At 42.7% G+C, this 14,449-nt stretch overlaps 1 protein-coding gene across 1 annotated transcript in view; it reads right to left on the bottom strand.

Annotated features, from left to right (window-relative positions):
- The window catches only part of LRP12 (LDL receptor related protein 12), a 75,835-nt gene extending 62,260 nt beyond the window's left edge, over positions 1-13,575 (bottom strand). The window contains exons 1-2 of the mRNA XM_075825838.1: positions 13,466-13,575; positions 5,188-5,268 (exon numbers count right to left, since the gene is read on the bottom strand). Coding sequence (XP_075681953.1) covers positions 5,188-5,257 — 70 coding nt within the window. The 5' untranslated portion in view covers positions 5,258-5,268; positions 13,466-13,575. The remainder of the gene's footprint in view (positions 1-5,187; positions 5,269-13,465) is intronic.
- Positions 13,576-14,449: the final 874 nt, after the last annotated feature.

The raw sequence follows: 14,449 nt of genomic DNA, 5'->3' as shown, positions 1-14,449 counted from the left end.
TGGAGGGTGAAGACATGGGCCAGAAGGATCAGGCAAGTAGCTGGGTTAATGTAGTTAGGGGCAGTAGAAAGGGGTCAAAGAAAAGGAAGGCCAATCCTGTTTCTGATATTCCAAGCAAAATTGCCAAGTTGGGTGATGATGCGAGGGTGTCGGTCTCAGAAATGGCAGCCCTAGTGGATACTGATCTCCCTAACAGCCGGGAGAACAGCCCAGCTAGTAGTCGGTGGGATGGAAATGCAGGTAAGGCAAGATAATCGGTAGTCGTAGGGGAATCTATAATCAGGAATACGGATAGAAAAATTTGTCGCCAACACCGCCTCAACCGAATGGTTTGCTGTCTCCCTGGTGCCAGGGTTCGGCATGTGGTGGAAAAATTACTGGAAGGGGCTGGTGATGATCCAGCTGTTGTGGTCCTTGTAGGTACCAACGACAGAATAAATGGTAGGTGGAGTAGCATTAAGAATACATTTTAAAGAACTAGGCTACAAGCTGAAGGGAAGGACCTCCAAGGTTGTATTCTCAGGAATACTGCCTGTGCCATGCGCATCACAGGAAAGACAGCGGGAGCTCAGGGAGTTAAATGCATGGCTGAAGTCTTTGTGTAGAGAAGAAGGCTTTGCGATCCTAGAGCACTGGGCTGACTTTTCATTGGGGTACAAACTGGATTCTGCAGATTTGCACCTAAATGGAAGGGGGTCCACTGTGCTGGGGGAGAGAATTCTAGCTGGGGTGGCGGAGTATTTAAACTAGGGCTGAGGAGGGAGGTCAAATGTAGAAAATAAAGGGGTAGTCAGGTTAGAGAGGGGTCAGACTATATTTGTGGGGGGAGGACTAGACAACAGGATAAGGAGATCCTTTTGTTACAAAACAGCAGTGAAAATAAAAAAAAAATACCCAAAATGTCAAATAATCACATTTCTGATAATGAAAGTGAAAAACTGAAAGGCAAGTTAAAGTGTATGTTCACAAATGCCAGAAGTCTAGCAAGCAAAATGGGGGAGCTGAAGGCCTTGGTACTGGAAGAAAATATAGATATAGTGGGTGTTACTGAAACATGGCTGGACTCTTCACATGACTGGGCTGTAAATCTACAGGGTTTTACACTTTTTCGGAAAGACAGGACAAATAGGAAAGGTGGTGGTGTATGTCTGTATGTGAGAAGCGATATGAAGGCGGTGGTGTATGTCTGTATGCGAGAAGCGATATGAAGGGGAGCGTGAAAGAGACATTAGAGGGTGAAGATTGTGAGGAGATTGAAACCTTGTGGGTGGAATTACAATGGGATGTAAACACTGAAAAAATTACTTTTGGTGTAATCTATAGACCCCCCAATATATCGGAGGAGATGGAATGTCAGCTATATAAACAGATGGAGCGGGCTGCACAGGCGGGTACAGTAGTGATAATGGGAGATTTTAATTACCGGGATATTAATTGGTGTCATGGTTCGGCTTCAACTGCGAAGGGGAGACATTTCCTCAACCTGTTGAAGGAAAATTTTATGGGCCAGTTTGTGGAAGACCCGACTAGTGGTGAAGCTCTGTTGGATCTGGTCATTTCTAATAATGCAGAGCTTGTTGGGAACGTTAATGTTCGTGAAAACCTCGGTAACAGTGATCATAATATAGTTACATTTTACCTATACTGTAAGAAAGGCCACTTTCCCCAGGAGGAGGGCTGCAATTCAGGACAGACTGGGAAGAACTAATGTCAAATGATAAATGGGAAATTTTTTCAAATCTATTTTGGGTAATTCTAGTGCAAAATTTATTCCTATAGGTAACAAGTATAAACGACTAAAAATAAACCCCACATGGCTTACACCTTCTGTAAAAAGGGCAATACATGACAAAAAAAGGGCATTTGAAAAATACAAATACTTGTTGAGAAGGATCTGGGTGTACTTGTAAATCATAAACTAAATAACAGCATGCAGTGTCAATCAGCTGCTTCAAAGGCCAGCAGGATATTGTCGTGTATTAAAAGAGGCATGGACTCACGGGACAGGGATGTAATATTACCACTTTACAAAGCATTAGTGAGGCCTCATCTAGAATAGGCAGTTCAGTTCTGGGCTCCAGTTCATAGAAAGGATGAAAAATACAAAGAAGAGCAACGAAGCTAATAAGGGGCATGGAGAATCTAAGTTATGAGGAAAGATTAAAAGAATGAAACCTATTTAGCCTTAAAAAAACACAACTAAGGGGGGACATGATTAACTTATATAAATATATTAATGGCGCATACAAAAAATATGGTGAAATCCTGTTCCATGTAAAACCCCGCCGTCACAGCAGGGACAGTAGATGGCTTTAAAAAAGGCTTAGATAATTTCCTAGAACAAAAAAATATTAGCTCCTATGTGTAGAAATTTTTTACTTCCCTTTTCCCGTCCCTTTTCCCGTCCCTTGGTTGAACTTAATGGACATGTGTCTTTTTACAACCGTACAAACTATGTAACAGGGTCTACATAACCATTACCTACATAGCAGCATTATTTTCACACCAACATTTTAACATAAGCATCACAATACAAGCCGGCAGAAAATTAAGCCTTAGGGCATGTGCGCACACAAACTCAAAAAAGTCTGAAAATACGGAGCGGTTTTCAAGGAAGGTTTTCAAGCGTTTTTTTTTTTTTAGCAACTCACGTTTTTTACAGCTGTTTTTCTATACATTCAATGAGAAACTGGCCCAAAAATGGCTCAAGAAGTGACATGCACTTTTTCACGGGCGTTTATTTACGCGGCCGGTCTTCAAAAAGGGCAGACGTTTGGAGGAGTTCTGCTTCGGATTTTTCGGCTGTTTTTTTGGGCATTTACAGCCCGAAAAACGGCTGAAAATAAGCCATGTGAAAATACTCAAGCTCCAGGACCCGCACTGCTAACGTTTCCCTTATCAAAACCTACTTGTGGGACTTCACCATTTGTTGTAACTTGCAGCAGATATGTCGGTCAGTCTGTGGTTTCCCACAAACAAAAGTCCCATTTCCTTACCCTGTGAGGAGTCGTTCGGCTGTGCCCTCGATGGCCATTGGTGTGATTTCCCACAGCACCGGGCAGATACAATTTGCAAGTGGAAACGCAAGATTAATTGACATGCTGCAGATTTTAAAATACGTACCGTGGGTCAATTTACATCCCGAAAAATACTGCAGCGTGTAGATGAGATTTCCTGGAATCTAATGGACTAGGCTGGTACTGTATTACGCTGCAGATTTACCACATGCAAATCCACGCAGAAAAGCCACATGTAATACACGTCATCTGCATGGAGCCTTGGGGTTGTTTCAGTTTTTTGGAAAAACGCAGCTTTTTTGTGGTCTTTTTCACACTGCAGACCAGTCTATAGTAAACTTTAAAAACTCACTACAATGTTTGTTTTTTGTGTATGTTTTTGAGAGCAAAAACCAAGAGTGGAACAAAACCAGAAGTATAATGGAAAGATTTGCACCTCTTCCATGTTTTGGACCCACAACTGGTTTTGACTTGAAAAATAATTACCAAAATACTACCGTGTGAATGTGGCCTAATGCGGTCCAAATGGACTGGCAATGCTGCATGATTCAACGACAGAAGTTTAGACACATTATTAGGCAGTTTTTATGTGCACCTGGCCACAGGTAAAGAGGTAGTCATCGTGAGGAAACCCCTTTCCATTTGGCCTATTAAGGCAAATAAACGACATAGAGGCTCTCACACTAGCTACCCCGTCTACGAGCAAGCGCAGAGAGCAAAGTATCCGTGACTTCTACCGTGGCATTCCCAACAACTACGTATTACACGAACGGTCAATCATTTGACCCAACAATATCCATATCACATGGTAGTGTCAACGAGCCTTGGAAAAGTTATTTGGTTTAAAAAACCCTTAGTTTAGCATTCGAGACATCCAACAGTTAACGGAGCAGACAGCAGCTTCATAGGGAATCTCTCCCTCCGAATCACACAAGACAGCCTATTGATTTGAATTGGCACTGTGTAATTCTTCATTTCTCCTGTGGTGGCGGTGCAGGGTAATCGAACATATTCTGCCAGGTATCTCCGCTGATTGCAGCTGATCACAAAGGATTGTGGTGATCAGATTATAGTCGTTGGACCCTTCTAACAAAAAGTTTGCCAAAGCGTACAACCTCTACATTGGCGTGTATGGATAAGGATTATTGGATATATTTCATACACTGTTTAGACAATTCTATTGAAAAAAAAAAAAAAAATCAAAAAACATGCTAAAATAATTACTCCAATATTTCCAAGACATAACATTGCAAAACAATATTACGCCACTCGATGCTGTAACTGTGCCAGGTGGCAAAACAGATGTAATCACAGGAGTAAATCTATGAATAGTTTTCAGTTTTGAGACAGCGCCACTTTAATCTAAAATCGTAAACCGTGATAAACCCAAGTGAAAGCGAGAACAAACTCTCACTATGATTTGATGACATTCTCCCCGTGTGAACCTTAAATTGTAGGCCACGGTTTTGAATAATTGGCACTGGCCATCTAAAAAGGGGCATCATGTTGGAGAGTGGCATTGATTGTCCAGGGCTGTGGATTTTACAAGGACAAGGATGCCTCTGAGCTTCCAGGTGTATCACCCATTTTCCTTACTAGTCTGGTTTACTAACAATGTAGGTATATGTGACAGAACTGGTCTCCCTAACAAGGAAGAGCGAAAAAAAACAAAACTTAAATAAGCCTGAGCTGCAATACTAGTCACAGAATGCAGACAAAGGGGGCGCTGTGCCAGGTCGGAGCAAAAAGGTGTTGCATCTCTCCACCAAATACAGCCGATACTTTCTTCTCATGATCAGTGGAGTCCAAGCTGTCAGTTCTGCAGTGGTCACCTATAGCCATATGAGAATATGGATCACGCCCTAAACAAAGGGATCTTGGCACTGGGTAAGGGGGGGGGGGGTAACCCTGTGTGCCTCATTTAAAACTTTGATTTGCTACAGAATTCAATGAGTCTATTAGAGTCACCAGACTCCTCAAGACCTGTACCCATAGCGGCGCCCCCTTCATTCAGGGCATAGATGGAGATGCCAGCTCCAGAACCCTTACTCGATCACTGCAACCAAAGCACCTTAATCATCTGCTATGGACAACACTCATTAAACGCCGGCCATAAATACACATGGGAAGACGGATCATAACCAGATGACAGAGCAGGATTCATACTCACCAGCCATCCTGAGCAGACACAGCAGCAGCCAGGACACCCATCCTTGTAGAGACTGCTCAGCCAGTCCCATGACAAATGTGCCTGTCGGAGAACAAACCATTAGACACTATCCGATAGCAAAGTCACACTGATCATATACAGGCTGTTAGAATACATACTGTGGTACACAAAAAAGGTGCTGGTCAGCCCGCTTGATCTAATACTATGGGCGCTCCTGCGTGGTCCCTAAAGGTCACAGGGACAGGAGTATCTTTCTAAAAACAAGCTCTTTAAAATGAATAGCCATGTTTACCAGAGAGAGCACAGATAATTGAGGACTTTTACCCAATGACAGGCGTTGCAGCAAATGGGTGACTACTCCGGATCCCCATGCTCCACGGGAGACCAGTGTAGTCATTATAGCAGAAATAAACGTCACACAACCAACATTACTGCGGTCTGTATTACTGAGGGGGAAGTTGCCAATTTCCAGGACTGTAGAGGAGAATTAGAAGGTCACCAATATTTTTTAATTATTTCCAGTCCTGAAAAAGGCACAAGAGGAAGCATCAAGTGAGAAACAAGAACTGAAGTAGTAGAAGTAGTAGTAGTATTTTACCTAAAGGGGAACTCAAACCAAAAAATCTGCAGCCATATATTATGCTTGCTGTACGTGGGGCGCAGTATTATTTGGGTTCATCTAGCCGTACACATGAGTTGTTAAGAATATGCAACCAACACAAATGACAAGTCACATCAATGATGTAAGCGCATAGCAGCGGGCACGCCAAGCCTCTGTCCTAGGGAGCACTTCAGGCGGCCACACATAAGATAGTCATTGGCAGATCCAGTTAATTCTGATGAGGTTTTCACACAAACTAATCGTAATGGTGGGGGGTATAGAGAAAAGACCACGGCGCCACATAGTGTAATTCAGTAAGGTAGGCTGATGGAGGAATAAAAAACCATGCTCACCAGATTGCCATAGGTTAAAAGCGGGTAAACCACGAGTGCTGCTGCCAGATCCAATCCGGTTACCGAGGGAAACCGCTGATTTGTAGTAGGTTGGTGGAGGGAAAAACAGATCTATCTCGGCGCTGCTTAGTGGTACAAGTCGGTGGAGAAACGAGTAGTCTCTTGTAATATTGATGAATGTTTTTATTGCAGTAGCAACGCGTTTCGACGCCGAACTGGCGTCTTCATCAGGCATAAAATTGTTTTAAAACAGGACAGTATAAATACACACCACTGAGTAGTGATTGGCCCAATTCAGATGAGGCAGAAGTTGACATAAAAAAACCGCCAAAAAACTTTGGGGTCAAAGTTCAAGATAAAAAAAGGCAAACAGAGAAAACAATATATACTGAGATTAAGTAATAAAATAATAAAAACAAACGGTACTTAGTTAAATACACAATTATAATGTATAACGGAGGATAAGCTGAAAGTGGATACGCGTCACATCTGGATTTGCGCAACTAATGGGAACGCAGCCTTTTATTGAAAAATAGGATATAGTTCCAAAAACAGTGTTAATAAACTTGGTACGGCAAGATGTGTGTTTATTGTTGTTTACTTCTCAGAATTAGATATTTAAATAGTGTGTCGGTTTTAGTTTCCTAGTGTTTGAATCGTTGTCAAGGAGACCATGTAAACTACGGTGGCCGGGAGGGACCAAAGTTAGAAGGTGGGGCGCATGTGGTGGAACGCATGATGGCCCGCACGTTGACACGCAAACCACGGGGGTTCGTGTGGAGGTAATAGGAGAAGAATGAAGAACCTCTGCTGGGGATACGTAGGTAAGGGGGATACATTGTAATACAGTAATATATGTGTATATGGGAAATAGTTGTAGAGATGTTTTTACTCCAATTAACTGGAATTTGAATAACGGGAGCAACGTAAGTTTTACTAGTAGTGTATTTATAACAAGTAGATGGCTATAGAATCGTGAAAGCATGAGGGATAGATGCTGCTGGTAGGGTTAGTCCAAAGCTGATTCCGAAATGTCGTTCAGGCCCCTTGGATGTAGTGTGTCCATTTTAAAAATCCAATAATTTTCCCGTTGTTTTAGTTTATTGAACCTATTTGGAACATCTCGATGGATGTGTTCTATAGGAGTAATACTGATTAGGTTAAATTGGCATTTATGTATCTGGGCAAAGTGGCGAGATACACTGTGTTTCACGAAGCCGGTGTTGACATTGAAGCGGTGGTTATTGACCCGGGTTCTCAGGCATTGGGTGGACCTGCCAATGTATTGTAGTTGGCATGGGCATTCAATAAGGTAAACAACGTATGAACTGCCACAATTGAGGAATGTTCTGATAGGGAAAGATTCGTTGGTGACTGTGGATGTATATGTGTGTTTTTTGTTACTAATGATATTACAGCATAGGCAACGGGAATGACCACATTTATAGGATCCTTTCAGATCGGACAAGAAATGTGTGTTTGATGATACTTGCTTCTTGATTCTACTAGGGGCTAGAATATTTTTGAGATTTAGGGACCGCCTAAAAGTGATACTGGGTTTAGCCGGGATCAGGTCTTTCAGAAAGGGGTCACTCTTGATGATGTGCCAATGTTTGCCCAAAATTGTCCTGATAGTTTTGTTTCCTTTGTTATACGTGGTGATGAAGTTGGTGTTGAAGTTTTTAGCAGGTCTTGAGTTTTTGAGGGGCGGATTTAGGCAGGAGTTTTGTGTTAGTTCAGTGGCCTTAGTTCTTGCACCTTCTATTAGTTTTAGGGGGAAGTGTTTGTCGATGAAACGTTTTTCTAGTACGTTGCACTCTTTTTGGTGATGATTATCTGTACTGCAGTTTTTCCTGATTCTCCTAAACTGGCCAAAAGGTATGTTTAAAAGCCACGGGCGGTAGTGGGCGCTTCTGAAATCGATGTAACTATTAACATCTACTTGTTTAAAGTGGGTTTGTGTAATGAATTGGTTGCTAACTCTATCATGGCTGATAGTAAGGTCAAGGAAGTCAATGGAGACAGGGGAAAATGTGTGTGTGAAGGTTAGTTCGTAATTGTTGCTATTGAGGTTCTCAATGAACTGGGAAGCTTCTTCGTTGCTACCTCTCCAGACTATGAATAGGTCGTCTATAAAGTAATATATTATATTACTTTACAGATGTAATATAATATATTACTTTACAGACGATATATAGACGACCTATTCATAGTCTGGAGAGTGACCCCTTTCTGAAAGACCTGATCCCGGCTAAACCCAGTATCACTTTTAGGAGGTCCCTAAATCTCAAAAATATTCTAGCCCCTAGTAGAATCAAGAAGCAAGTATCATCAAACACACATTTCTTGTCCGATCTGAAAGGATCCTATAAATGTGGTCATTCCCGTTGCCTATGCTGTAATATCATTAGTAACAAAAAACACACATATACATCCACAGTCACCAACGAATCTTTCCCTATCAGAACATTCCTCAATTGTGGCAGTTCATACGTTGTTTACCTTATTGAATGCCCATGCCAACTACAATACATTGGCAGGTCCACCCAATGCCTGAGAACCCGGGTCAATAACCACCGCTTCAATGTCAACACCGGCTTCGTGAAACACAGTGTATCTCGCCACTTTGCCCAGATACATAAATGCCAATTTAACCTAATCAGTATTACTCCTATAGAACACATCCATCCAGATGTTCCAAATAGGTTCAATAAACTAAAACAACGGGAAAATTATTGGATTTTTAAAATGGACACACTACATCCAAGGGGCCTGAACGACATATCGGAATCAGCTTTGGACTAACCCTACCAGCAGCATCTATCCCTCATGCTTTCACGATTCTATAGCCATCTACTTGTTATAAATACACTACTAGTAAAACTTACGTTGTTCCCGTTATTCAAATTCCAGTTAATTGGAGTAAAAACATCTCTACAACTATTTCCCATATACACATATATTACTGTATTACGATGTATTACAATGTATCCCCCTTACCTACGTATCCCCAGCAGAGGTTCTTCATTCTTCTCCTATTACCTCCACACGAACCCCCGTGGTTTGCGTGTCAACGTGCGGGCCATCATGCGTTCCACCACATGCGCCCCACCTTCTAACTTTGGTCCCTCCCGGCCACCGTAGTTTACATGGTCTCCTTGACAACGATTCAAACACTAGGAAACTAAAACCGACACACTATTTAAATATCTAATTCTGAGAAGTAAACAACAATAAACACACATCTTGCCGTACCAAGTTTATTAACACTGTTTTTGGAACTATATCCTATTTTTCAATAAAAGGCTGCGTTCCCATTAGTTGCGCAAATCCAGATGTGACGCGTATCCACTTTCAGCTTATCCTCCGTTATACATTATAATTGTGTATTTAACTAAGTACCGTTTGTTTTTATTATTTTATTACTTAATCTCAGTATATATTGTTTTCTCTGTTTGCCTTTTTTTATCTTGAACTTTGACCCCAAAGTTTTTTGGCGGTTTTTTTATGTCAACTTCTGCCTCATCTGAATTGGGCCAATCACTACTCAGTGGTGTGTATTTATACTGTCCTGTTTTAAAACAATTTTATGCCTGATGAAGACGCCAGTTCGGCGTCGAAACGCGTTGCTACTGCAATAAAAACATTCATCAATATTACAAGAGACTACTCGTTTCTCCACCGACTTGTACCACTAAGCAGCGCCGAGATAGATCTGTTTTTCCCTCCACCAACCTACTACTAATCGTAATGGTGGGAGATAGACCAAATTAAAGGGGTATTACAACCCAATGCAAGCATGACATAACCGCCCGATATGCCACAGATGGTCTAGTACTTCGGGGTCCCACCTCTAGGTAAAACGGAGGTCCTGTAAGGGTACGTGCACACGTAAACTGCATTTACGTCTGAAATTACGGAGCTGTTTACAGGAGAAAACAGCTCCGTAATCATTGACGGCCATAATTTAGAGCTGTTCTTCATTGAATTCAATGAAAAACGGCTCAAATTACGTTGCAAAGAAGTGTCCTGCATATAATGTATATAAGTGTCCCGCATATAATGTATATAAGTGTCCCGCATATAATGTATATAAGTGTCCCGCATATAATGTATATAAGTGTCCCGCATATAATGTATATAAGTGTCCCGCATATAATGTATAGAAGTGTCCTGCATATAATGTATATAAGTGTCCCGCATATAATGTATATAAGTGTCCCGCATATAATGTATATAAGTGTCCCGCATATAATGTATATAAGTGTCCCGCATATAATGTATATAAGTGTCCTGCACTTCTTTGACGAGGTAGTCATTTTACGAGTCGTCGTTTGACAGCTGTCAAACGACGACGGCGTAAATGACAGGTCGTCGGCACAGTACGTCGGCAAACCCATTCAAATGAATGGGCAGATGTTTGCCAACGTATTGTAGCCCTATTTTCAAGCGTAAATCGAGGCATCAAACGCCTCGTTTACGCCTGAAAATAGGTCGTGTAAACCCAGCGTAAAACCCATTTTGCAGCAGGAAAAAAAAACAAAAAACGCGCGATACATGTGCGGAGTTCTCACCACTGAGGCTTATGGGAGTTATGGAGGCACTCGGCTAGTACTGTATTCCATCATTCTTAATGGACAGAGCTGCACACATGCATTTCCTCTTATTTGCATCTGCCGCCCTATATGAGGGTCATGGGACCCCCCCTCCCCTCCTCTTCCAATAGTCTGGCTGAGAACCGCAGAGGACCGGGGAGGGGAATTGGACAGCAACAACAGGGGAACGTGAGAATTTCCAAAGCATGTTAAGATTTATTTTGACCCACTTATTTGTCTGTTCCTGGACAGTAAATGGTTTAAACTTTTATGTGACCGTCTGATAGTCCGGAGAGCCTGATGATCCAGAAACTAACAGGTCGGCTTAATGCCTGATCAAATGCTTTAATGGAGATATAGATAGATTTATTTAATTAAAAAGAAAAAAAATATAGACACACATAACAGGGACTGATCCATCTTTTTGGCTCTATGGCTGTGTGAACGCAGACTACGGCATCATTAGTCTTCTAGCACTGGCACTATATTAAGCAGCATGACTGAGCACATAAGGCTCTTATATACTGAGTGGCACTGCTGGGCACATCAGATCACAGTGGGTAGCATCACAGAATAAGACATAAGGCAAAAATAACACACAAGTGTAAAAAATTATCTGGGACAACTAGGTATATTATACATAATGCAGCATAACACGGATAATAACCCATCACAAGCTTATTAAGTGGGCACCATAAACTTATACCACCAGCAAATAAAAACTTAAAACACCAAGGTTGCGTTACTGGGCACAAAACTCTTAAACATTGATGTAGCTGATAATCAGGACGGTAGAGCTGGTTATATAAAAGCTACGTAAGACGGCCTTTTCATACACAGAACTGCTATATAAGAGTTGGCACCACACGCAGGATGGCATTACTTCACATAAGATTGATGGAGAGAGCAGCGAATAGTTCTGCCCCATTCACACATTTGCCAGTCCATAGAGTACAATGCGAGGACTGATTTTCATTAAAGGATTTTTCTGGGATTTATAAATACGTTTAAAAGGGGTTGGTTGTCTCAGGAGTCATGGAGGGCATATCACTAGTATATACCATCAATAGCCGATCAGCACGGGTCCAACTACTGTAGGACGAGGCAGCGGTGGGATGTAAGTGCTGTGCCACTTTGTCCCTGCTTCCCCCAGAGGCTACACGGTTACGCCACAGAAAATCCACCACAAAATCCACATGTGGATTTGGATACGGATTTACCGCGGAATAGTTGCGGATTTCGCAACAAAGTCCAAATCAAGGTCTGCATGGAAAACATGTGGATTTTGCAGCGCTTTCCCTGTTGGCAAATCAGTGTCGTGGGTGAATCCACCCTGATGGTCCCATGTTTATGCTGAGGTCACGTGGCACCAATAGATGTCGTCACATGACATCACGTTATTGTGTACAGGTAGCAAACAGGAAGGACCGGAGATCAGCGGTGCGGGAACGGCACATTAACAATTCAGGTAAATAAATGCAATTTGTTTTGTTTTCTCAATTTTAACGTTGATTTATAAATTCCAATATAAATTCTTTTAAAATGAATCTCAATCCTGGGGAATCAATTTACCGATGTATCTGACCGTTCAGCGAATCACAAAGCAATTTATTATAAGATAAACCCACAGAAGGGCACAAATAATACACGAAGATGACATCAGGGCGCACACGTACGCGACGCAATCATTACACGTACCCGCTCCCATTCAATGCTAATAAGGAAATTGCTTCTGACTGAATATTTTTGTTTGGTCAGAAAATAAATCGGACACGCCAAAATGTCCTATATCTGATTATTTTTGATCAGTAATAGCGGCGGCTTCCAGCATTATCCAATAACTTATAAGATGTCTATCAGACACGTCAGGGGGGGGGTCTGACCAGAGCCGTAGCTGGGATTTCCTTCACATGACTGTACTGCCCAAGCACTGTATGTAACACCCTGGCAGGGGCAGAGTGGCATCTCCATGGCGCCTGGTTATGCAGGAACAAGTCCCAGAACAGATCCCAGCAAAAGTTTGTGGGTCTCGGTGAAAACTATCAGTAGGATCAGCAAGGTTCCCCAGATGCTGGACCCCCCCCTCCCTCTAATGGCATATGAGGGAGCCCATTCAGGGTCCAATGAACACACGATGATATATCTATACTATATGTATCAACCTCATACATTACAAGGGACAGCGGGGCCCCATGTATACCGACCGGTACAGGGGGACAGCGGTGCTCCACGTATACCGACCGACACAGGAGGGACAGCGGGGCTCCATGAATATAGGTACCCTGGGGGGGGGGGGGGGGGAGACGACGGGGGACGACAACTGGGCTCCATGTATATAGGTACAGGGAGGTGGCAGCAAGGCTCCATGTACATGGGTACAGTGGACACAACAGGGTTCCATGTATATGGGTACAGGGGGCTCCACATATATTAGGTACAGGAGGTGGGGACAATGGGGCTCCACATATATATATATATATATATATATATGTACAGGGGGACAACAACAATGGGGTGCAATGTATATAGGTACAGGGGGGACAATTGTGTTGTGTATTTGGTTGGACATGACACTACAATGAGGTTCTCTGTGTTTGGAGTATAATAGGTGCTATGTGTTTGGCTGTATATCAGAATACAATGGGGTTCTCTATAGAACTGCAGCACTAGGGGAACAATGGGGTTCTATATATAAGACACAGTCGTCTCTCCGGAGTGACAGCACTTACCTCCCAGCCGTGTCCTGCGGTCGGTCCGCCGCTCGGTAACGGATGAGCACGGAGTATAGACCGGATGCTGAGAGCGATACACACTCGCCCTGCAAAAGCACTTCCCTGCTGCGTCTGATTCCACCCATCTGCCCACTCACGACCAATGACCGAGGGGCACGCAATCCACCAATCGAAGAACGCAGCTTATCTGCATTTGGCACTTTGGAGGATGGAAGGAGAGCTGTGGTTGGTCGGTAGAACTATAAGGCTATAGGGAACACAAAGCTAATGAGGGAAGGTTACTGAGTGCTGGGGCATTGTTACTGTAGTGGAGTCAGGAGGTCAGGGGTGCGGGCTCGGGGCAGTGCGAGGGGCTCAGGCGGGCGCATGGGCTGCGGTATATAATATGATCTAATATACAGAGATACATCTTATCTATTTCATATATATATCTACGTAGTGTAACATTTCTACGTTGTAAATAATCCGTATAAAATGATGAAGATTGCAGTTTCATATTTTCATTTGCACCTTAGGCCTTATTTTCATGAGCGGTTACGATTTGCATCTGCAAAAAACCGGAGCGTTTTTCATGCATATGAATGATCGTGTGGTGTCCGTGTCTCATCCGTATTTCTTCTCTGCGATCACTTCCTGGTTTCACTTTTCTTCCCTCTGCATTTCTATAGCAACTGATGCACGAAAAACGAACAGCACATGGATGTCGTCCGTGTGCTATTTTTTTCTCTCACACTCATAGAGTTCAATGGATGAGTCTGGTCCGCTAAAACAGACCAAAATAGGGCATGATGAGAGTCTCTCACAACGGATACACGCGCCGTAAAAAAGCAAAAAATGGATGTGTGAATAGCTCCATTGACGGGTCAGTGTACTGTCCAGTGTGGCTTCCACAGCATTTTACGCTGGGTTAATACAGTACGCCACATGTTATTTCACCCTTAGGCTGGATTCACACGACCATGTTCGGTCCGTAAAGGACGG

This window comes from Rhinoderma darwinii, chromosome 5 (assembly GCF_050947455.1).
Source record: "Rhinoderma darwinii isolate aRhiDar2 chromosome 5, aRhiDar2.hap1, whole genome shotgun sequence".
In the NCBI taxonomy this organism is placed as follows: Eukaryota; Metazoa; Chordata; class Amphibia; order Anura; family Rhinodermatidae; genus Rhinoderma; species Rhinoderma darwinii.
This window is presented reverse-complemented; position numbering and strand designations above follow the sequence as displayed.